Source organism: Pan paniscus, chromosome 6, assembly GCF_029289425.2.
Source record: "Pan paniscus chromosome 6, NHGRI_mPanPan1-v2.0_pri, whole genome shotgun sequence".
NCBI classification, from domain to species: domain Eukaryota; kingdom Metazoa; phylum Chordata; class Mammalia; order Primates; family Hominidae; genus Pan; species Pan paniscus.
In genome coordinates this window covers 60772425-60798324 of record NC_073255.2, presented here as the reverse complement: position 1 = coordinate 60798324, position 25900 = coordinate 60772425, and the positions used below count along the sequence as shown (strand labels likewise).

At 43.6% G+C, this 25900-nt stretch overlaps 1 protein-coding gene across 5 annotated transcripts in view; it reads right to left on the bottom strand.

The window, feature by feature from the left end:
* Positions 1-25900, bottom strand: part of ZNF713 (zinc finger protein 713) — a 33989-nt gene continuing 8089 nt past the window's right edge. For all 5 annotated transcript variants that reach the window (XM_034964141.2, XM_055115968.1, XM_034964142.2 and 2 more), the window contains 3 exons: positions 22378-22504; positions 21967-22059; positions 1-7029 (listed from right to left, as the gene is read on the bottom strand). In XM_034964141.2, the coding sequence (XP_034820032.1) occupies positions 6005-7029; positions 21967-22059; positions 22378-22504 (1245 nt within the window). In that variant the 3' untranslated portion in view covers positions 1-6004. The remainder of the gene's footprint in view (positions 7030-21966; positions 22060-22377; positions 22505-25900) is intronic.

The following is a 25900-nucleotide window of genomic DNA, read 5'->3' as shown; positions in this document are numbered from 1 at the left end:
ATGAATCCGCACCAATTTTACTGTACAATTAACATAAACAGAATCATTTGTGACCCTAAGGAATATATAATAGGATTCTAATGTACCATTCCTATGTATGAAGAATTGGTGAAAGTCCTTGGCCAACTGTGGTCGGGTTCAGTCCAGACACCTTTTTTCTGGGATATCCAAGTTCTGCTCATCCTCTTCTGAGAATTCCATCTTGTTCTTGTTTTTCACCTGTGCTGTGATACAGATACACTGCCTTGTGCTGGAGCCTTTAGAACTCTTTGCAAAATACTTTTTTTTCCTGGTTGCAAAAGTTAAGTTTTTTTTTTTTTTTTGAGACGGAGTCTCACTCTGTCACCCAAGCTAGAGTGCAGTGGCACAATCTCGGCTCACTGCAACCTCTGCCTCCCGGGATCAAGCAGTTCTTCTGCCTCAGCCTCCCGAGTAGCTGGGACTACAGGTGCGCACCACCATGCCCGGCTAATTTTTGTATTTTTAGTAGAGACGGAGTTTCACCATATTGGCAAGGCTGGTCTCGAACTCCTCACCTCATCATGATCTGCCCGCCTCAGCCTCCCAAAGTGCTGGGATTACAGGCATGAGCCACTGCGCCCAGCCACAAAATTAAGCTTTGATCAAAGATTTTACCAAGTGTAATTAACAATTACTTTTAAAAAGTACATACTTGGCTGGGTGCGGTGGCTCACGCCTATAATCCCAGCACTTTGGGAGGCCGAGGGCAGGCAGATCATGAGGTCAGGAGTTTGAGACCAGCCTGGCCAACATAGTGAAACCCCCCCCTCTACTAAAAATACAAAAAATTAGCCGGGCGTGGTGACAGGCGCCTGTAATCCCAGCTAATCAGGAGGCTGAGGCAGGGGAATAGCTTGAACCCAGGAGGCGGAGATTGCAATGAGCCAAGATAGTGCCATTGCATTCCAGCTCAGGCGACAGTGCGAGACTCCGTCTCAAAAAACAAACAAACAAAAAAGTACATACCTCTGCTGTCTGAGACGTCACCTTCGCTCACTCTCTCCCCTCCTGAAATCTGAGTGCCCTATATCCTGCCTCATTATGGCAAATGAATGTTAAATGTGGCTTTTTTTGGGTGAGGATGCTTCCAGAATTGATTTGCCCTGAAAATGCATCGCCACTGCACACGTTTGGACAAAATACTATTAGAAATCCTCCCTGATTACAGTAACTCAAGGTTTTATTAACTATTTCATACCTACTGTTGCATGGGACAAAAATGCTTTTGAAAAGTTTAATTTCTACGATGAAATGAGTTTTTTTGGGGGGGGGGTTAGTGTTTTTGTTTTTTAAAGTCCTTAAATCATTTCAGCTTTGACTCAGGGCCTACAAAATCTAGTCCTTTCTCGGGGAGAATAAATCAGGGAAGTCTTGAGCCAGGCTCAAGTTAGAAGAAAGATGAGAAAGCAAGTGGGCTGCACTCCTACCTTAACCTTATGTTTTCTTCAGCCATGCCTGAGAAGACAGAGGAAACCTGAAAACCAAGAAACTGAAGTGTCCCTATGCTTGCAGCTATTCATGGTTTATGACCGTTTACATTTTGAATGCTTTAAAACATCAAATGTGGGGCCGGGCACGGTGGCTCACGCCTGTAATCTCAACTCTTTGGGAGGCTGAGGCGGGTGGATCACCTGAGGTTAGGTGTTCGAGACCAGCCTGACCAATAGAGTGAAACACTGTCTCTATTATAAATACAAAAATTAGCCAGGCGTGGTGGCACGCACCTGTAATCCCAGATACTCAGGAGACTGAGACAGGAGAATTGCTTGGACCTGGGAGGCGGAGGTTGCAGTGAACCAAGATCAAGCCACTGCACCTCAGCCTGGGTGACAGAGCGAGACTCTGTCTCAAACAAACAAACAAACAAAAAACAGAAAAAAACATCAAATGTGACTTCTGTCAAACAAGGCAGCAATCATAAAAATCAAATGAAATCACCTTAAATTCTGATATATTATACTTTGGATATTTGTCTCTTCCCATCTCAGGTTGAAATGTGATCCCCAATGTTGGAGGTTGGGCCTGGTGGGAGGTGTTTGGGCCATGGGGGTGGATCCCTCATGAATGGCTTGGTGTCCTCCTGTGTTATTGAATGAGTTCTTGTAGGGAAAAGAAAGAGAGATCAGACTGTTACTGTGTCTATGTAGAAAGGGAAGACATAAGAGACTCCATTTTGAAAAAGACCTGTACTTTGAATAATTGCTTTGCTGAGATGTTGTTAATTTGTAGCTTTGCCCCAGCCACTTTGACCCAACCACTTTGATCCAATCTGGAGCTCACAAAAACGTGTTGTATGAAATCAAGGTTTAAGGGATCTAGGGCTGTGCAGGACGTGCCTTGTTAACAAAATGTTTACAAGCAGTATACTTGGTAAAAGTCATCGCCGTTCTCTAGTCTCAATAAACCAGGGGTACAATGCACTGCAGAAAGCCACAGGGACTTCTGCCCTTGAAAGCGGGGTATTGTCCAAGGTTTCTCCCCATGTGATAGTCTGAAATACGGCCTCGTGGGATGAGAAAGACCTGACCGTCCCCCAGCCCGACACCCGTAAAGGGTCTGTGCTGAGGTGGATTAGTAAAAGAGGAAAGCCTCTTGCAGCTGAGATAGAGGAAGGCCACTGTCTCCTGCCTGCCCCTGGGAACTGAATGTCTCGGTATAAAACCGGATTGTACATTTGTTCAATTCTGAGATAGGAGAAAAGCCGCCCGATGGTGGGAGGCGAGACATGTTTGCAGCAATGCTGCCTTGTTATTCTTTACACCACTGAGATGTTTGGGTGGAGAGAAACATAAATCTGGCTTACGTGCACATCCAGTCATAGTACCTTCCCTTGAACTTAATTATGATGTAGATTCTATTGCTCACGTTTTTCTCCTTATTATCACCATGCCCTCCTACATTCCTTTTTGCTGCAATAATGAAGATAATAATCAATAAAAACTGAGGGAACTCAGAGACCGGTGCCGGTGCAGGTCCTTGGTATGCTGAGCGCCGGTCCCCTGGACCCACTGTTGTTTCTCTATACTTTGTCTCTGTGTCTTCTTTCCTTTCTCAGTCTCTCATCTCACCTGACTAGAAATACTCACAGGTGTGGAGGGGAAGGCCACCCCTTCAAGTTCTCACTCTGGTAGTTCATGTGAGAGCTGAGTGTTTAAGAGGTTGCAACCTCCCCCATCTCTCTTGACCCCTCTATTGTCATGTAATATGCTGGCTCCCATTGACCTTCCGCCATAATTGGAAGCGTTCTGAGGCCATCAACAGAAGCAGACACCAGCACCGTATTTCCTGCACAGCCTGCAGAACTGTGAGCCAAATAAAGCTTCTTTTCTTTATAAACTACCCAGTTTCAGGTATTCCTTTATAGCAATGCAAACAAACTAATATAAATTCTTTTTGGAAAAAAGTGTTACAGATATATATTTCTTTTTTCTTTCTTTCTTTTTTTTTTTTTCTCGCTCTATTGCCCAGGCTGGAGTGCAGTGGTGCAGTCTCGGCTCACTGCAACCTCCGCCTCCCAGGTTCAAGCAATTCTTCTGCCTCAGCCTCCTGAGTAGCTGGGGTTACAGGTGCACACCATCATGCCCAGCTAATTTTTGTATTTTTAGTAGAGACGCAGTTTTACCATATTGGCCAGGCTGGTCTTGAACTCCTAACCTCAAGTGATCCACCTGCCTTGCCCTCCCAAAGTGCTGGGATTACAGATGTGAGCCACCGCACCCAGCCCAGATATATATTTCAATAAATAAAATAAATGATTAAGCCAATTAGACTACTTCGTCAGGTGTTTATATAAGCCACTGCAGCTCTCCTGATTCCCACCCTCAACATGGCACCAGGGCTCACCCGCAGGTACAGTTCCTCACTTCTCCATCTTCCACAGTGATACGGGGTGGCATGGGAATTCTTAGTCTCTGGTCATTATTTTACAAAAACCCAAAACTTCTGTTCTACAAATACAGCAGAAATAATTTTAACTGAAAAAAAATCTAGACTTGCCACGGGGAAATTTAAAGCTAAAACAAAATAGAAAAGCAGACTTCTCTGAATCAATATTTCAAAGTTCATCAATAGGACCCTCAAGTCTTCTTCAAGGCTCTTCTCAAAGTGATCCTAGGATTCATTTGATGAAAATAATGTCAAGATTGCAAAAAGAATCATCACAGGATATTGCCACAAACTATCACACTGTTTCTCAAACAACAGCACACAAGATTTTTGGGGGGACATCAATGAATATTTTTAATTTCAAGGTTATGTATCTATTTTGATGAAGAGTAGAATAAATTTAATTAGCATATAAAACTAGCATATAACTTATTTTATATGCTAAATAGTATTTCCTAGGAGAAGGCTAAAAATCTTGCATCCCTTTATAAAGAATATTAAGTAAATACTAGATATGGTAAAAACTGTAAAGAAAGCATACAAATAACTGATGTTCGTGAAATATTACTCTTTTATGTTTATTTCAAGTTAATGTGACTGGCTGCACTACAGCATCGCCTTTATTTTTAAATTTTACTTATTTTTTTTTTTTTGAGACAGTCTCACTCTGTCGCCCAGGCTGGAGTACAGTGGCGTGATCTTGGCTCACTGCAACCTCCACCTACTGGGTTCAAGCAATTCTTCTGCCTCAGCCTCCCAAGCTGCTGGGACTACAGGCGTGCACCACCATACCCAGCTAATTTTTGTATTTTTAGTAGAGATGGGGTTTTACCATGTTGGCCAGGCTGGTCTCAAACTCCTGACCTCAGATGATCACCCCACCTCGGCCTCCCAAAGTGCTGGGATTATAGGCGTGAACCACCGCCCCCAGCCAGCATTGTCTTTAATTAATCAAAATTTCTGATTTAAAAGTTTTATACCATAACCTGCCAGGTGCAGTCGCTCACGCCTATAATCCCAGCACTTTGGGAGGCCGAGGTGGGCAGATCACAAGGTCAGGAGTTCGAGACCAGCCTGGTCAATATGGTGAAACCCTGTCTCTACTAAAAAATACAAAAAAAAAGTTAGCCAGGCGTGGTGGTACGCACCTGTAGTCCCGGCTACTCGGGAGGCTGAAGCAGAAGAATCGCTGGAACCCGGGAGGTGGAGGTTGCTGTGAGCCGAGATCGCGCCATTGCACTCCAGCCTGGGTGGCAGAGCGAGACTCTGCCTCAAAAAAAAAAAAAAAAGTTTTATACCATAAAACTTACAGGTGAGTAATTACAAGTTGTTGCCTATAGGCTTTCTTTTTTTTTTTTTTTTTTGACACAGAGTCTTGCTCTGTTGCCCAGGCTGGAGTACAGTGGCATGATCTCAGCTCACAGCAACCTCCACCTCCCATGTTCAAGTCATTCTCATGCCTCAGTCTCCAGAGTAGCTGGGATTGCAGGTGTGCACCACCATGCCTGGATAAGGATTTCTGATTTTTAAAAAAGTTTTATATCAGATTTGGAACATGACTCCAAATATAATCTCATTTGTAAAATAAATTATTTTTTCTTTTTATAACCCCTCCTGGGAATGTAATATGCTGCTAGTTTAAGGTCTAAATTAATTTGGTTTCTACGCATTGAAAGTTTATGGCCAGGTGCAGTGGCCCACACCTGTAATCCTAGCACTTTGGGAGGCCGAGGTGGGTGGATCACCTGAGGTTAGGAGTTCGAGACCAGCCTGGCCAACATGGTGAAACCCCTTCTCTACTAAAAATACAAAAAATTAGCTGGGCGTGGTGGTGCGTACCTGTGGTCCCAGCTACTCAGGAGGCTGAGGCAGAAGAATTGCTTGAACCCAGGAGGCAGAGGTTGCAGTGAGCCAAGACTGCACCACTGCACTTCAGCCTGGGTGACAGAGTGAGACTCAGTCTCAAAAATAAAACAAAACAAAAATTTATGTATAAGCTTTCTCTCCACTATGAATAATTTGATATTGAATGGGATAAAAAGGTCTGACCAAAAAATCTCCTACATTTATATATTTATCTGATTTCCCCCACCATGAGTTATGTGCTGCTAAGTGAAGGACTGTGGCGAACAGTTTGCTCACATTTATATTCACATAATTTCTCCCGAGTATGGATTTTCCTATGTTGATTAAGGTGTGCGCTCTGGCTAAAGGCTTTCCCGCATTCATTACATTTATAGGGTTTCTCTCCTGTATGAGTTCTTTCATGTTGATTCAGATGTGTCCTCTGACTGAAGGCTTTGCCACAGAAACCACATTCGTAAGGTTTCTCTCCGGTATGAAGTCTATGATGTTCAGTAAGGGATGTGATGCGGCTAAAAGCTTTACCACATTGATTACATTTATAGGGCTTTTCTCCAGTATGAATCCTCAGATGTTGAGTAAAGGATGAATGCTGACGGAAGGCTTTCCCACATCCATTGCATATAAAAGGCTTTTCTCCTGTGTGAATTCTCTGATGTTGAATGAGATGTATCCTCTGGCTGAATCTTTTTCCACATTCATCACACTTATAGGGCTTCTCTCCTGTAAGCACCATCTGAGGCTGGGTAAGAGATGAGGTGTGGCTGAAGGCCTTCCCACACTCACTGGGTTTCTCTGCAGTATGAATATGATCAGTAAGAAGAATATGTTGATTGAAGATTTTTCCACACTCACTATATTCATAGGGAGTCTCTCTTACATAATTTCCCTGATAGTAAATCAAGTCTGAATTATGTTTGATGCTGTTTCCCTGTGTGTCAGAATTCAGGGGTATTTTAATGGAAGGAATTCTCTGCTGCATAAGGTTTGAGTTCAGATTACAGTTTTCTGCAAATTTATTACACTCAAGGCTTCTCTCCTGTGTGATCTTTTTGTGGGTCAAAGTTACTTGTCCTAAATATCTCTTGTGGTTTTCTTGGTTAAACTCTGGATGGTAATCAAAATCCCAGAGTCCTCCTAGGATGGAGTACCAGAAGCTGTCTCCTGCGAGTCTCTCCATTATCATCTCATGGGTTTGATTTTCATCAGAAATATTCTGGCTTGTGGTTGACTTTTTTATTTCGGGTCTGTTTTCTCCGTCTAAAAGAAATTCAGAACATATAAATACTTTCCAATATTCTCATGTTATCTATGATTTGAAAAAGAAATTGTTGCACAGCAAATTACCAAATAAAACTGACAGTAATGTGTACAAGGCATACACGGCACTGAAAGTTTTCCAATGTGGCCACGTCACAAAGGGAAAGATTATGAGAAGTCACAAGAAGCAAGGAGCAGGGGGAAATTTTTAAACATGTGCAGTAATCATAGAAAGAAGAGATCATCCAGGAGTATCCATGCTTGAAAGCAGATGGACAGGAGAATAAGATATATCAGGGAAAAGTCTCTGATCAGTGGTGGGAGACAGGGGAATGATTAATTAGAGAAGGCTGGTCTAAGGCCAGGCCTTTATAAATCTCATATGCCAATGACTTGATTGTAATGCCAGCTACTTGTTCATTTAAAAAGTATTTCTTCCTATTTTTATCTTTTGTTTAAAATGATAAAACTAATACTTGCTGATAGAAACGTATTCAAATAATGTGAGAATGTGTAAAGAAAGAATCCCACACATTAAAGGAAATCCTTGTTAATAGTTTAGAGCCTGTCTTGTCAGATTTTCCCTATGTACACACAGGTATATATGAAAAACATATTTTGGACAGGCATGACTTATGGATTATGATTTTTAAATTTCATTTTAGTCTCCCACAACTTCTTTAAACTTTACTTAGTGGAGGTATTCTTCCTCTGCTTCTAGATGAAGACTTGAACAGGTCCCATGGCTTTCCTCTTTTTTTTTTTTTTTTTGAGATGGAGTCTCGCTCTATCACTCTATCACCCAGGCTGGAGTGCAGTGGTGTGATCTTGGCTCACCGCAACCTCCACCTCCCGGGTTCAAGCAACTCTCCTGCTTCAGCCTCCCGAGGAGCTGGGATTACAGGTATGTACCATCACACCCAGCTAATTTTTGTATTTTTAGTAGAGACAGGGTTTCACCATGTTGGCCAGGCTGATCTCAAACTCCTGACCTCAGATGATCTGATTGCCTCAGCCTCCCAAAGTGCTGAGATTACAGGCATGAGCCACCGTGCCTGGCCTCTTAATTCTTATTTTTTGAGAAAGTGCCTCACTCTGTCACCCAGGCTGGAGTGTAGTGGCATGATCATAGCTCCCTGCAGCCACCTCCTGGGCTCAAGCAATCCTCCCACCTCAGCTTCCCAAGTAGCTAGGACTACAGGTGTGTGCCACCATGCCTGACTAATATTTTGATTTTTTTTTTTTTAGAGATGGGGTCTCACTATGTTTCCCAGGCTGGTCTGGAACTCTTGGCCTGAAGCAATCCTCCTGCCTTGGCTTCCCAAAGTGCTGGGATTACAGGTGTGAGCCACTGCTGCCAGCCTCCCCTTAATTCTTAGGTAACAGATGTTCCTACTGTTACATTGTCACAAACACAGTATCTACTCAATAATTAAAATGCTCAGTCCTGGGTAATAGTCAGAACCCCAAAGTAATTCCTTTCCCTTCCCCTGCATGGGTTACAGAAAGGGTCATGTTCTATCTTTCTCCCTGCCTGAGCTGCTCCCCGACTCTACCCTCTCCCAATGAGTCTCTCTGCCTCTACTCTCTTGCTTCTTTCCCCGCTTAACTACTTCCCTGCTCACCCCTGCCCTCACTCACTCACTGTAGTTTTTTTTAATTTTAATTTTAATTTTATCTGGAGACAGAGTCTTGCTCTGTGGCCAGGCTGGAGTGCAGCGGCGTGCTCTTGGCTCCCTGCAACCTCTGTCTTCTGGGTTCAAGCGATTCTTGTGCCTCAGACTCCTGAGCAGCTGGGACCACAGGCATGCACCACTACACCTGGTTAATCTTTTGTATTTTTAGTAGAGACAGGGTTTTGCTATGTTGGTCAGGCTGGTCTCAAATTCCCGAGCTCAGGCAATCCGCCCGCCTTGGCCTCCCCAAGTGCTGGGATTACAAGCATGAGCCACTGCACCCAGCCCACTCACTGCAGTTTAGTTTCTAACAAGAGTTAGGGATTAGGGACTGCGTGGAGGGAGGAGAGAAAGGCTCGTTTTTGTATGGTGGAGTGGCTTCACTCAGCTTAGCAGATGGATAAAATGGCTTCATTCTGGAGAACTTTTACCACTTTTGGGAGGCTCTTGCTAGACACCTCCCCCTCACCCCTTGTCATTTCCATAATCTAGATAGATATATCTCTACTTTCGGCACGCATCCTACTTGACAAGATCCAAGACCATGCTGGCTGACCCACAGGAAACACTGATGATACCTTGCCCCAACAAAGCGGGGCAGTGCAGACTCATCCCAATTCAGCAGCTTCTCCTGGCTGACCCACAAAGGCCATTTAAGTCATCTCTTCCTGGTCTTGGACTTTCTGAGTGGGTCAGCTTCAGCATTCTTAGACATGAGGTCCACATCAGTCTTCACCTTCCAACCACAGGGAACAGATATTACAGGTGCCAGAGTGGTCCCCTTGAAGTTGGGTAACCAGATAATTATTGTCTTAATTGGGACACTTGATGGTAAAAGGCAGTATCATCACTAATTCTGCCAGGAACTGTCATGGGAAACTGGGTGGGGAGAATTCTGACCATTCCACCTTGGCTCAACCCTTAATATGCATCCTTCTACCTCTTCCCTCAAAAGGGGGTTAGGACCTCACAACATGGTTTTCTGCTCTTTACCCAATCTCCTCACGGAAGTCCCTCTCAGATTTTTTTTTTTTTTTTTTTTTTTTTTTGAGACAGAGTCTCATTCTGTTGCCCAGGCTGGAGTGCAGTGGTGTAATCTCAGCTCAGCTCACTGCAACCTCCGCCTCCTGGGTTCAAGTGATTCTCCCACCTCAGCCTCCCGAGTAGCTGGGACTACAGGTGCACACTATCATGCCTGGCTAAGTTTTATATTTTTAGTAGAGACGGGGGTTTCACCATGTTGGCCAAGTTGGTCTTGAACTCTTGACCTCAAATGATCCACCTGCCTCCGCCTCCAAAAGTGCTGGGATTACAAGTGTGAGCCATCATGCCTGGCCTCTCTCAGATCTTTCTTTTTTTTTCTTGAGACAGAGTCTCGCTCTGTTGCCCAGGCTGGAGTGCCGTGGCGTGATCTCGGCTCATTGCAAGCGCTGCCTCCCAGGTTCACGCCATTCTCCTGCCTCAGCCGCCTCCTGAGTAGCTGGGACTATAGGTGCCCGCCACCACATTCGGCTAATTTTTTTTGTATTTTTAGTAGAGACGGGGTTTCACCGTGTTAGCCAGGATGGTCTCGATCTCCTGACCTCATGATCCGCCTGCCTCGGCCTCCCAAAGTGCTGGGATTACAGGCGTGAGCCACCGCGCCTGGCCGTCATATCTTTCTTATAGCCTTGCTCTGGCTGGCCAAGGGATGAGGTTCATGAGACCATTTCCTATGCTCATGGAGATGTGGGTGAGGGTTCCTACACCTACTTTGATATGCAGGTATCATCTGTCAACTCTCAGGGAGGAAGAGTCCCTTCTAACACACATGTATATATGAGTAACTATGTGTATGTATTTATACATACATAGTTTTAATTTATTTATAAACCAAAACAGGATAATGTATGTATTGCCCATGTAATTTCATTACTTAACAATATTCTTTCTAAATGAGTATATATATATATAGGTCTACTTCATTCTTTTTAAAGGGCATATCCTACTTTTAAAAAATCTTTTCTCCTGCTGTTAAATTTTAGGTTTCCAATTTTCTTTGCTATTTCATACAATAATGCAATGAACATCCTTATACAAACATCTTATGGACCTAAGCTAGTATTTCAATATGACAGACAATATGCAATGCCAGTCCAGGCACGGTGGCTCACACCTGTAATCCCAGCACTTTGGGAGGTCAAGGTGGGCGGATTGCGAGGTCAGGAGTTCAAGACCAGCCTGGCCAACACGGTGAAACCCCATCTCTACTAAAAAAATACAAAGATTAGCTGGGCGTGGTGGTGCATGTCTGTAATCCCAGCTACTCAGGAGGCTGAGGCAGGAGAATCACTTGAACCCAGGAGGCGGAGGTTGCAGTGAGCCAAGATCGTGCCACTGCACTCCAGTCTAGGCAACAGAGCAAGACTCCGTCTCAGGAAAAAAAAAAAAAAAAAAGGCAATGCCAGATCATAGGGTTTGCACACTACACATTTCGATAAATTCTGTCAAATTGTTCTCTTAAAAGGCTCTACCATGGCTGGGCACAGTGGCTCACACCTGTAATCTTAGCATTTTGGGAGGCCAAGGCAGGCAGACTGCTTGAGCCCAGGAGTTCAAGATCAACCTGGACAACAAAGCGAAATCCTGTCTATAAAAAATACAAAAAACACAGCCAGGTGTGGTGGCATGTGCTTGCCATCCTAGCTATTAGGGAGGCTGAGGTGAGAGGACCACCTGAGCCCAGGGAGGCTGGGGCTGCAGTCAGCCATGATTGTGCCACTGTACCTAAGCCTGGGAGACCAAACACACATAAGGCTCTACCAAATGCACCTAACAGTGTGAAATGTAACTCATTTCACCCACACCATTCCCCATACAAGATGTGATAACGTTTTGATTTTGCCAATTTGATGGGTGAAAAATGGTACCTCATCCATTTTAATTTTTATTTATTTCATTATGTTTAGCTTGAGCATTTCCCCATATATTTATGGGCTGTTTTATTTCTTTTGTGAATATTTTGGTGGTACTGGGGATCTGTAGACCTGCTAAAATTGAACACGAAGTTTTGTGCGCAAGTACATATATATATTTTTCTGGAGCGAGAACCATAACTTTCATTAGATTTTCAAAGGGGTCCAAGATTCAAAAAAAGTTTAAGAGCCTCTGTTTTAAGGAGATCCTAACTAGTCTCCTTGCCAACAATCTCTCCTCCCATTTTATTATTCATCATAATAAAACTAAATTATTCTTCCTAAGTCACTGATTTCATCATGTTCACCCACACAAAATCTGGTAGCCCCAACCCTTTTAAATTATCCTTAACAAAAAATTAGGCTTGGTATGGTGGCTCTTGCCTATAATCCTAGCACTTTGGGAGGCCAAGGTGGGCAAATGCTTGAGCCCAGGAGCTCAAGACCAGCCTGGGCAACATGGCAAAACCCTGTCTCTACAAAAAGATGCAAAAATTATCTGGGTGTGATGGTGCGCACCTACAGTCCCAGTTACTGGAGAGGATGAGGTGGGAGAATTGCTTGGGCCTGGGAGGCAGAGGTTGCCGTGAGCTGAGATTGTGCCACTGCACTTCAGCCTGGGTGACAAGAGCCAGACCCTGTCTCGCAAACAACAACGACAAAAACAAAACAAAACAAAAATTAGTTTATGCATGGCCAACAAGCTATTCCTACTCATTTAATACAGTACATTCAAATAAGTAAATTCAAGCATAAAATTATAGGAGGAGGCCAGGCACAGTAGCTCACACCTGTAATCCCAAGCACTTTGGGAGGCCGAGTTGGGTGGATCACCTGAGGTCAGGAGTTCGAGATCAGCCTGGCCAACATAGTGAAACCCCGTCTCTACTAAAAATACAAAAAATTAGCCAGGCGTGGTGGCACATGCCTATAATCCCAGCTACTCGGGAGGCTGAGGCAGGAGAATCACTCGAACTCAGGAGGTGGAGGTTGCAGAGTCGAGATTGTGCCATTGCACTCCAGCCTGGGCAACAAGAGTGAAACTCCGTCACAAACAAACAAACAAACAAAAATTACAGGAGTAAAAGTAGGCCTTAAGACCTTATGTATGAAATTATTATTATTATTATTTTTGAGGCAGGGTCTCGCTTTTTCACCCAGGCTGGAGTGCAGTGGTGTGATCTCGGCTCATTGCAACCTCTGCCTCCTGAGTTTAAATGATTCTCCTGCCTCAGCCTCCCAAGTAGCTGGAATCACAGGTGCCTGGCACCACGCCCAGCTAATTTTTTGTATTTTTAATAGAGATGGGGTTTCACCATGTTAGTCAGGCTGGTCTCGAACTCCTGACCTTGTGATTCGCCCTCCTCAACCTCCCAAAGTGCTGGGATTGTAGGTGTGAGCCACCGCGCCCAGTCAGTACCAAAGTATTTTTAACCAACTCACATTTAGGTTGTAGCTTCTTATTAGAAATAGCACAGCAAGAGTAGTTAGTTGGCCAAACATATATTAGATTTTTTTTTTTTTTTTTTTTTTGAGACAGGGTCTTGCTTTGTCACCTAGGCTGGAGTGCAGTGGTGTGATCATAGCTCACATCAGCTTTGACCTCCTGGGCTCAAGTGATCCTTTTGCCTCAGCCTCCAGAGTAGGTGGGACCACAGGCACGTGCCATGATACCCTGCCTTTTTTTTTTTTTGGTAGAGACGAAGTCTCCCTACATTGCCTAGGCTGGTCTCAAATTCCTGGGCTCAAGTGATCCTTCCGCCTTGGCTTCCCAAAGAGCTGGAATTACAGGCGTAAGCCACCACGCCTGGCCACAAATTTTTAAGAGAAAAAAAAAAGTCCAAGTCAAAAAGTTATGGAAAATAGATCAATAGATGTACAAAATATATACAAATGACTATGGTCTAAGATTAAATTACACGTGGAAAAATTAAAAGTATATGTGATTACAGTTATACCTGATTGAGAAGATTAATTTTAAACCGATGTATTATTTCAACCAAACTGTCAACTGGAACACTTTCTTTTCAGCCAAAAGGCTTCTGTTGCACGTGGACTTTGACTCCAGAGTGTTTGAAATGATTGGCTGGAGCTCTACAGACTGCCTCTCACGTCTCTTAGCACTGAATCTGCAGCCTGTGGACCTGGTTCCTGAACCCACAGGGAGGTATGGTCCTCTAGGCTCCTACTACACAGGAGTCTGGAGTTCAAGGCATTCATTGCCTAAGCTCTAGCTTAGTATGAGCATGCTGTGATGCCACTGGGCAACCTGAAGAACATCTTGCAGGGCCTCCGCACCAGGGCATGCCTTGCCAAGCAGATGTTTCCCCTGCTCAGGCCCATCCATGCCTTTTGAACTACATTGTTTAGGAAACAGGAAGGAAGGAAACAAGGAAGTAAGAAAGAAGGGAGAGAGGGAAAGAAGGAGGGAGAGGAGAGAGGGAAAGAAGGAGGGAGAGGAGAGAGGGAAAGAAGGAGGGAGAGGAGAGAGGGAAAGAAGGAGGGAGAGGAGAGAGGGAAAGGAGGGAGAGAATTAGGGAGAAAGGGAAGGGGGAAAACAATTTTTTTGAAAAAATATTAATCCTTTCTACATGTAAAGCATCATCATATTTTTGGTTCTCTTATTAATTTAAAAATGTGTCAATTTATAGTGGGTTATGACTTTAATTCAGTAGTTAATTCAAATTAGAAACAAACAGAATATGCTAAAAAAAGACAGAAAATGTCAGAGTTCATCAGACACAGTGATAACGATAAATATTGTTGGGTAACACTTCTGTTTCAATTTTTTTTTTTTTGAGACAGTTTTGCTCTTGTTGCCCAGTCTGGAGAGCAATGACGTGATCTCGGCTCACCGCAACCTCCAACTCCCAGGTTCAAGAGATTCTCCTGCCTCAGCCTCCTGAGTAGCTGGGATTACAGGCGTCCGCCACCATGCCTGGCTAATTTTTGTATCTTTAGTAGAGACAGGGTTTCATCAGGTTGGTCAGGCTGGTTTCGAACTCCTGACCTCACGTGATCCACCCACCTCGTCTCCCAAGTGCTGGGATTACAAGCATGCACCACTGCGCCAGGCCTCAATTTCAATTTTATAGATTATATAGATCTTATGGATGGCAAGAAAAATGCATTTTTTAATGAAAGTGGTGGTTAACAATAATTTACAACTATTGCTTTGGCAAGGTTGACAAGTTTTTTTTCTGTAAAGGGCCAGATAGTAAATATTTTAAGTTTTGTGGGCCATATGGTCTCTGTCGCACTCAGCTCTGCTGTTGCAGGGTGAAAGAATCCACAGACAATGGTTTTTTTGGTTGTTTTATTTTTGAGACAGTCTCTGTCGCCCAGGTTGGAGGCGAGTGGCACGATCTCGGCTTACTGCAACCTCCACCTCCTAGGCTCAAGTGATCCTCTTGGCTCAACACTCAGCCTCCCGAATAGCTGGGACTACAGGTGTGCACCACCACGCTCAGCTAATTTTTGTGTTTTGTGGCTATGGGTTTCTTCATGTTGCCCAAGATGGTCCTGAACTCCTGAGCTCAAGCAATCCTCCCGCCTCTTATGTAAAAGAATGAGTGTGGTTGTGTTCCCATAAAACTTTATTTACAAAAACATGTTACTCTAGACTACATTATTTTTCATCCAAAGAGCCTACAACACCAAACAAGGTATGTGGAAAGGAAGCCCCATGACTGGTCTAGGACATCTTTGTGCTGACTTCCAGTTCACCTGATCCCAGTAATGTATGAAAATGCTTTCCTCCTCATGGACCCAGCGGTGTATACTGCCAAACTTTTCAACTTTTGCTAATATGGTAGGCAAGAAAATATAATTTGTGTAGCTTTAATTTGTATTTCTCTTATTATGACTGAGATTGAACATTTTTTCATATGTTAAATGTATCTGGATTCCTTTAAGAACTGTTCATAACCTGGAAGGCAGAGGTTGCAGTGAGTGGAGATCGTGTCACTGCACTCCAGCCTGGGCAACAGAGCAAGACTCTATTTCAAAAAAAAAAGACCTTTTGACCTAAGTTGAAAATATTTTCCTCCATTGTTATCTTTTCACTTATTTTACATCAAGCAGAATTATTATTTTATACCATGCAGAATTTTTGGATTTGTGTGTATTGAATATATGAATCTCCTCTTTAATGGCTTCTGGATTTTAAATTATAGTCAGAAAAAACTCCCCCATTTCAAGGTTATAAAAGATGTCTCCCATGTTTTCTTCCACGTCTCTCTCTCCAGTTTTTTTTTTTTTTTTTTAGTCTTGCTCTGTCACCGAGGCTGGAGTGCAGTGGCACAGTCTCAGTTCACTGCAACCTCCACCTTCCAGGCTCAAGCGGTTCTCATGCCTCAGCCTCCTGAGTAGCTGGGACTACAGGTGTGCGCCACTGCACCCAGCCTCTTCCAGATCTCTTATAGTTTGATGTTTTACGTGTAAAATCTGTTTCCTCTGGAGTTTATCTTGGCTCAAGGGGTAAGCTATAGATCCAATTTTGTCTCTCTCCAGATGGCTATCTACCATATATGAAGAGGTGCACATTTCAAAAGCACCAGTTGTCTCAACACTTTACTACAATGCCCACTTTTCACCTCCTAATTTGAAATGATGCCATTATTTAAAATAATGCCTTTATATTAAATGCCCACATGTATTTGGGTTTACTTCTGACTTGTCTATTCTGTTCAGTTGGTCTGACTTCATTAATGAAATTTTACTGTATATTTTAAATATCTAGTAGGAATAATCTCCCTCATCGATTTTCCTTTTCAGAATTTTCTTGATAATTTTTGTGCTTTGGATTTTCCATATGAACTTTAGATAAGCTTACCTAGCTTTCCCCTCAAACTCTTGTAGGCACGTTTTTTATTTTTGAGATGGACTCACATTGTAGCCCAGGCTGGTGTGCAGTGGTGCAATCATAGCTCACTGCAGCCTCGACATCCAGGGCTCAATCGATCCTCCTGCTTCAGCCTTTTGAGTGGCTGGGACTACAGGCGTGTGTTACCACACCTGGCTATTTTTTTTTTTTTTTTTTTTTTGGTAGAAATGGGCTCTCAACCTGTTGCCCAGGCTGGTCTCAAACTCCTGGACTCAAGTAATCCACCTGCCTCAGTCTCCCACAGTGCTGGGATTACAGGTGTGAGCCCTGGCACCCGGCCTGCAGGCACTTTTTATGGAATTGTATTACATGTATAGTAGGGACATTGCCATCTTGGCATGTCTATTTATTCAGGTTTATTTTTGTGTCTGTCGGAAGTGTTTAAAGTTTCTCCTATGAAGGTATTGCATATCTCTTGTTGAAGTTTATTCCTAGGTGTTTTATTTTTTTCAGTTCAGTTGCTATTACATGGGTGCTTCTCTTCCATCTTGTAATCCAACTGGTAGTTGTTTGTGCCTTCACCTTTGTTCCACCTTCAACAGTCTACTTACATGGCAATACATTCATATTCTGGACCTTGCCTGCTCCACGTTAAGAAATCTCCAACTCATTGTAACACTCTCCTGCCTTACTCACATTCTGTCTCTTTCTGACCTCTTCTACATCTCCATTTCTTTGACTCTCCCTTGGTCTTTTAGTTTTAAGTCCTCTTCAGGCTTCATTCTACTTCCTGTCACTTCCTAGACTTGCCAAATCACTTGAATTAACTCTCATACAGTTTCACACAGTTTTCCTCCTTTAGTCCCTAAAATCTAACACCCTCAACCCCTGTCCTATAAACCCTTTCCAGCGTTAAATATAACAGGAGGAAGAGCATACTCATGCAAATTAGAAACCACAGCTCTATGGGGCAGAGTCTCACGGGGGCCCTCATCACTGCTCAGTGCTGCCTCTGCTCATCTTTGGTCAGCTTCCACTGACTCTTGTAAGCTTCAGCAAATGTACCATGAGTCCTCTACCTGCCTTCCCAATTCCCTTACACTCAACAAAGGAAACTGCTTCCTAATTTGCCAAGAAAACAGAAGTCATGATGTGTGAACTCCCCCAAATCTTCCACTGACATATTTACTGACATATACAGTCACCCTAATGTCCTTCCCTCTAATCCCACTCCCATCTCTTCTAGAACCTTGCTCCATCTCTTGTGGCTTTTTTTTTTTTTTTTTTTTGAGACAGAGTCTTGCTCTGTCACCCAGGCTAGAGTGCAGTGGTGCAATCTTGGCTCACTGCAACCTCCGTCTCCGGGGTTCAAGCGATTCTCATGCCTCAGCTTCCCGAGTAGCTGGGATTACAGGTGCACGCCACCAAGCCCAGCTAATTTTTGTATTTGTAGTAGAGACGGGGTTTTACCATGTTGGCCAGGCTGGTCCTGAACTCCTGACCTCAAGTGATCCGTCCATCTCGGCCTCCCAAAGTGCTGGGATTACAGGCGTGAGCACCCAGCTGTATCTATTTTTTTACTTGTCCTCTCTACTGGTTCCTTCCCTTCAGCATTATAAACAAGTAAAATCGTTCCTGCTTAGAACAATTCTTTTGCTTTTTTCAGACAAGGTCTCGCTCTATTGCCCAGGCTGGAGTGCAGTGGTGCCATCGTAACTCACTGCAGCCTCGACCACCTAGGCTCAAGTGATCCTCCCAGCTCAGCCTCCCAAGTAGCAGAAACTACAGGCTCATACCTCCACATCCGGCTTTTAATTTTTTTGTAGAGATGGGGGTCTCACTATGTTGCCCAGGCTGGTCTTGAACTCCCGGGCTCAAGGGATCCTTCCACAGTCTCCGAAAGTGCTAGGCGTGAGCCACTGAGCCTGGCCTAGAACAATCCTGTTTTGACACTACCTTTTATTCTGGCTGCTAATATCCTCTTTATTATTTCCCCTTCCCACTCCTCACTCTAGCTAGCTGCTGCTTCTTTTTTTTTGTTTGAGATGGAGTCTAACTCTGTCACCCAGGCTGGAGTGCAGTGGTGCAGTCTTGGCTCACTGCAACCTCTACCTCCCAGGTTCAAGTGATTCTCCAGCCTCAGCCTGCCACGTAGCTGTGATTACAAGCGCCCACCACCATGCCTGGCTAAGTTTTGTATTTTTAGTAGAGATGGAGTTTCACCATGTTGGTGAACCCCAGGCTGGTCTCAAACTCCTGACCTCGTGATCCATCTGCTTTGGCTTCCCAAAGTGCTGGGATTATAGGCATGAGCCATGAGCCACTGTACCCGGCCCTCAGTCTAGCTGCTTATAAGAATATTACACACTTGCTAGCTCTAATTTTTTCATTTTAAACCTCCCCATTGTTCATGCAACAATGTACAAACTGACTGTTCTTCTAATCACCCCCCTGTCACTTCTCTCAATAATATAATTGCCAATCTTCTTGCTGCTAAATCTACTGGGTATTTTCCAGGTCTCAGCTTAGCTTAAGAAAGATTTTAGATAAATAAGGACCAGCAAATGTCAATAACAATGAGGCATGCAGTACCCTAGCGGGCGTGCAGAATTAGACTGCATAAGCTCTATCATTCTCTTAGCCTCCTGACAAACAGAAATGTTTTACTACATCCTCTCAGGGGAACCCCTGATTCTGTCTCACAGGATATTGAAGAAATGCAAGCAGTCACCTTAGGGAAGACGGTTAGGCTGCCTGTCCCTGATAAGAGATGTGAAAAAAACCACTTGCTCAAGCTTATATGTGAACCAAGAGCCTTGGGCATCCACATACAGATGCACAATGAAATTTGGAACTTTTCTTTTTATTTTTTTGGAGACAGAGTCTCGCTCTGTTGCCCAGGCTGGAGTGCAGTGGCACAATCTTGGCTCACTGCAACCTCTGCATCCCAGATTCAAACGATTTTCCTGCCTCCGCCTCCCGAGTAGCTGGGATTCCAGGCATCCGCCACCATGCCTGGCTAATTTTTGTATTTTTAGTAGAGATGGGGTTTCACCATGTTGGCCAGGCTTGAACTCCTGATCTCAAGTGATCGTCCGCCTCGGCCTCCCAAAGTGCTGGGATTACAGCCATGAGCCACTGAGCCCGGCCAAAATCTGGAAGTTTTCCTAAATTAGCAGTTATTTTTTCGAGTTGGGGGTCTGTGTAGAGGGACACAATAGGAGATAGTGTGGGTCCTACAGATGGCAGCATATGTGCCTGGGGGAAGGAATAGCTCTGCTCTCTGCTGTAGGTCCCTGCCCTGGAAATTTACCTGAAAAGGGAGTTCTCTAATTTGTTCCTTTAGTTTCCTACTCCCCAGGTTTGGGGATGTGGAAGGCTGTAGAAATACGTCCCAGCATTGTCAGGGAAGGTGCCCGGGCTTCTTGACAAAATGTCTTAATTACCAACTCTATTCATGCAATGTGAGCACTGGTTAGGTGAAAATTCTGGTTCAGTGAGGCTAAGAGATCTCAGTGAGGCTAAAACAGGAACAAGGTTTTCTTTTCTTTTCTTTTCTTTTTTGAGATGGAGTCTTGCTCTGTTGCCAGGCTGGAGTGCAGTGGTGCAATCTCGGCTCACTGCAACCTCTGCCTCCCAGGTTCAAGCGATTATCTTGCTTCAGCCTCCCAGGTAGCTAGGACTACAGGCGCACGTCACCACGCCTGGCTAATTTTTGTATTTTTAGTAGAGATGGGGTTTCACTATGTTGGCCAGGATGGTCTCGCTCTCTTGACCTCGTGATCTGCCCGCCTTGGCCTCCCAAAGTGTTGAGATTACCGGCGTGAGCCACTGTGCCCGGCCAGGAACAAGGTTTTCTACCTAAGATCACTTAGAGCATTAAAAGCAAGAAGGATAGCCAAGTCAAAGTCAACTTGAAAAAGGCGAAGAGTTTGAATGACAGAAAACCAAGTCCAAACGATGAAGCCAGGTACCAGAGCAAAGAGCCAGAGTGGGAACTCACAGAGATGGGGTAGGTTCACCTGGTGTCATGGACCAGAGTAGAAACTACCTAACTCAGCATCTGGTGTACAGTCAGCAGTCCACTCCTTGTTAAAACAGCCAAGCAGAACATCGTAGGTGGTATGCCAGAAATAGGAAACTAAGGTGGTTGGGATTTTTTTTTTTTTGGTCAAGAAATCCCATATTTAAGGGAATGCTTTAAAGAAGAGAGTATAAAGCCAACAGATCCAGGTTTTGAAATATTTAAGTAAAATGACAGCATGACACTAATAAACAAAAATATAATCTAAATTTTTTTTTATTTTTGAGATGGAGTCTCGCTCTGTTACCCAGGCTGGAGTGCAGTGGCGCGATCTTGGCTCACTGCAACCTCCGCTCCCAGGTTTAAGCAATTCTCTTGCCTCAGCCTCCCAAGTAGCTGGGCCTACAGGCGAGTGCCAGCATGCCTGGCTAATTTTTTGTATTTTTAGTAGAGACTGGGTTTCACCATGTTGGCCAGGCTGGTCTCGTACTCCTGACCTCAGGTGATCCATCTGCCTCGGCCTCCTAAAGTGCTAGGATTACAGGCGTAAGCCACCATGCCCAGCCATAATCTCAATTCTGACAGGAGAATGTGGGTGAAATACTGGGACTAGAAATGGAGAAATGAGAAAATGATACAGAAGGACTACTTAAAAGCACTTTACTGCAGAGTGGAACAGCCAGTCCATAGGGATACATATTTTTAGGAGAATAAGGAGAAAGAAAATGCAGGAAAGGGGCAGAGGGAGATACAGAGAGAGGCTGGAAGAGACAAGAATCGTGTGCATCACAAGCCAGGGTGGAAGAACATTTCAAGAAGGGAAAGTCAACACAATCCTAACTGGCTTTGTAGCCACTGGATTTGACTGGAAGGAAATTAGTGGTAATCTCCAAGAAAACAATGTTAGTAGTAGAGGTAGGAATCGGGGTCATATCACAAAGGAGAGCAAGAGAATTAGAAATTAGGCTGTGGGTTGTATACAAGTGTCAAGAGTTTGATGATAAAAGGAAAAAGAAAAGATGAAAAATAGATTAAAATGGCAGAAGATTTTTGATATGGAAAAGAAAGCTTTTTAAAAAATTTCTTCTCGGATCACCTCTCATGGAAAAGAAAGATTTAAAGAATACTGATAAGGGATGTGTAAATAAAAAATACAAAGAAAGTGCTGTGTGGATATCTGTAATATCAAGATATTTATGGGTGTTTAAATGGATACCTTCAAAATAACCTTTGGTTTGTGTGCATTTTTAAAACAATATAAGTGTATATTATCTGTTCAATGAGAAAAAATAAGACAGCCATTTCAAATTCAGAAAAATATAAAATATGAACTGATTTTTTTCAAAAGGCTTAGTATTCCTTAAATCCCAGAGGGAGATTTTTGGAACACTCCACTGAGTGGTTCAGAAGTGGCTGTTTTCCCTCATTAAGTAGCAGTGCCCAAGAGTGTGCACTTACCTGGATGAGTATCCAGCAGGCTGTCTCTTTCTATCACCCATTCTTCCTCTAGCTCCAACTGCGCGATTACCTCTGGCTTACAAAGCTGATACCCTATTCATAGGAGTAACATATATCTTAGGAGTTTGTACTGGGAACAAAATTCTCAGACACATTCCCAACCTTTTCAATCTTTAGAGCCTCTGGAGGGGAGACTTCAGAGGCAGCAAAATAAAGCCACCCATCTCAAACTCAATCAAGACATTCCATTGGAGGAGAAAGAGCAGAAAACAAAGGTCTTTGACTCCAAAACTGATTAGCATTCTTCTATCCCAGCCCAAACTATATTCACAAAAACTTTGCAGGCTTCCACTAGTTCAGGAAATAAACCCACGTGAACGGCTTCCAGTTTCACAGGGATGCCATCCTCACCCAGTGCAACTAGATTCCTGTAGTTCTCCAGCATCACGTCTCGATAGAGGTTCTTTTGGGCAGGGTACAGCTGGTCCCACTCCTCTCTGGTGAAGTCCACGGCCACATCCTGAAACGTCAGTGATTCCTGAAACATCAAGCACATCCCTGCTCAGGCAAAAACGGTTCTTACAGGGACCCTCAAGGGAGGGAGTGAAAGTGTAGCACCAGGTTATCTAAGCCATTGTGCTGATAGTCTTCAGGACTCTGAGTCGTTCAGGTCAAACTTTTCTTTTAAAAAAATTAGTACCTTTCTATCATCTTTCAAGACAAAAACATACATGAAATAATTTCTGCGTTTAAGTGTTTACAGTTTGCTGCACGGGAAAAATGACTCTCATTTCATCCAAATGATTAAAAAACTACAAGGACACCTCAGAGATATTGTGGGTTCAGTTCAGATACCACAATAATATTGCAATAAAGTGAGTCACGTGAATTTGTTGGTTTCCCAGTGCCTATAAAAGTTAAATTTACTCTATATTTGGTCTATTAAGTGTGTAATGGCATTACATCTAAATAAATAATGTGCATACCTTAATTTAAAACATTCAATTGCTAAAAAATGGTAATGATCATCTGAGCCTTCAGCAAGTTGTAATCTTTTTGCTAGTGGAGGGTCTTGCCTTGATGCTGATGGCTGCTGACTGATCAGGGAGGTGGTTGCTGAAGGTTGGGGTGGCTGTGGCAACTTCTTTTTTTTTTTTTTTGAGACAGAGTCTCACTCTGTTGCCCAGGCTGGAGTGCAGTGCCGCAATCTTGGCTCACTGCAACCTCCCCTTCCCAGGTTCAAGCAATTGTCCTGCCTCAGCCTCCCGAGTAGCTGGGACTACAGGTGTGCACCACTACGCCCAGCTATATATTTTTGGTGGAGACAGGGTTTCACCATGTTGGTTGACCAGGATGGTCTCAATCTCTTGACCTTATGATCTGCCCGCCTCAGCCTCCCAAAGTGCTGGGATTACAGGCGTAAGCCACTGTGCCCGGCCAAGGCAACTTCTTAATATAAGACAGCAATAAGGCCGGGCGTGGTGGCTCATGCCTATAATCCCAACACTTTGGGAGGCCGAGGTGGGTGGATCACTTAAGATCAGGAGTTTGAGACCAGCCTGGCCAACATGGTGAAACCCCATCTCTACTGAAAATACAAAAAAATAGCCAGGCATGGTGGCACGTGCCTGTAATCCCAGCTACTCGGGAGCCTGAGGCAGAAGAATTGCTTGAACCCGGGAGATGGAGGTTGTAACAAGCCAAGACTGCACCACTGCACTTCAGCCTGGGCGACACAGCGAGACTCTGTTTCAAACAAACAAACAAACAAAAGACAGCAATAAAGTTTGCTGCACTGAATCTTCATTTTACGGAAGAGTTCTCTGTAGCATGTGATGCTGTTTTATAGCATTTTTACCACAGTAGAACTTCTTTCAAAATTGGAGTCAGTCTTTTCAAATCCTGCTGCTGCTTTATCTAATAAGTTTATGGAATATTCTAAATCCGCTGTTGTCATTTCCACATTATTCAAAGCATCTTCACCAGGAACTGATTCCATCTCAAGAAACCACTTTTTTTCCTCATCCTTAAGCAGCAATTCCACCACATCTTCAGGCTGCACTTCTAATTCTAGTTCTCTTGCTATTTCCACCATGCCTGCAGTTTGTTCCTCCACAGAAATCCTGAAAGCCTCAGTCATTCATGAGGGTTGGAATCAACTTCTTCCAAACTCTTGTTAATGTTGATATTTGACCTCCTCTCCCGAACCACAAATGTTCTTAATGGCATCGGAATGGTGATTTTTTTCCAGGAGGCTTTCAATTTACATTGGCCAGATCCATCAGAGGAATCACTATCTACGGCAGCTAGAGCCTTATGAAATGCATGTCTTAAATAATAAGACTTGAAAGTCAAAATTACTCCTTGATCCGTGGGCTGCAGAATGGTTGTTGTGTTAGTGGGCATGAAAACAGCATTAGTCTTCTTGTACATCTCCATCAGAGCTCCTGGGTAACCAGGTGCATTGTCAATGAGCAGTAATTTTTAAAGGGATTTTTTTTTTTTCCTGAGCAGTGGTTCTTAACAGTGGGTTTAAAATATTCAGTAAACCATGCGTAAACAGGTATGCTGTCATGCAGGCTTTGTTGATCCATTTCTAGCGCACAGGCAAAGTAGACTTAGCATAATTCTTAAGGAACCTAGGATTTCTAGAATAATATGAACATTGACTCCAGCTTAAAGTCACCAGGTGCATTATCCCTTAACAAAAGAAGTCAGCCTGTCTTCTGAAGCCATGAGTTGACTTCTCCTTCTAGCTATTAAAGTCCTAGATTGGGTTGGGCATGGTGGCTCACGCCTGTAATCCCAGCACTTTGGGAGGCACAGGCAGGAGGATCACTTGAGGTCAGGAGCTCGAGACCAGCCTGGCCAACATGGTGAAACCCCATCTCTACTAATAAATAAAAATAAATAAATAAATAAATAAAGTCCTAGATGGCATCTTCTTCCAATATAAGGCTGTTTCATCTGCACTGAAAATGTGTTTAGTACAGTCACCTTCATCAGTGATCCTAGCTAGGTCTTCTGGATAACTTGCCGCAGCTACTATATCAGCACTTGCTGCTTCACTTAGCACTTTTATGTTATCGAGACAGCTTCTTTCCTTAAACCTCTTATAGCTTCCAACTTTTCTTCTGCAGCTTCCTCACCTCTTTCAGCCTTCAGAGAATTGAAGAGAGGTAGGGCCTTGCTCTGGATTAGGCTTTGGCTTAAGGGAATGTTGTGGCTGGTTTGATCTTCTATCCAATCCATTAAAACTTTCTCCATATCTGCAACACAGCTGTTTTGCTTTCTTATCATTCATGTGTTCACTGGAGTAGCAATTTTAATTTTCTTCAATAGCTTTTCCCTTGTACACAGGACTTGGCTGTTTGGCCCAAGAGGCCAAGCTTTTGGCCTATTTCAAATGCATTTGACATGCTCTTCTCATTAATCTTAACCAGTTTCAAAGCATCTTCACCAGGAGTAGATTCCATCTCAAGAAACCACTTTCTTTGCTCATCCATGAGTGGCAAAAAATCCCTGGTTCCTTTTAGTGAAGAATGTGACTCTTCCTTTCACTTGAATGCTCAGGGGCCATTGTAGGGTTATTACTTGGCCTAATTTCAATATTGCTGTGTCTCAGCAAATAGGGAAGCCGGGGGAGAGGGAGAGGGAGGAACAGCCAGATGGTGGAGCAGTCAGAACACACAACATTTATCAATTAAGGTTGCTGTTTTACATGAGTGCTGTTCATAGTATGTATACCCTTGTAACAAACTTGCACGTTCTGTACACATACCCCAGAACTTGAAGTATAATTAAAAAAAAAAATACACTTGAGGTAGGGAGTAGGAGAGAACACACAGAAGGATCTTCTGGGATACTGGTAATGTTCTGTTTCTTGATCTGGATGGAGACTGCACGAATGAATTCATTTGGTGATAATTGAGCT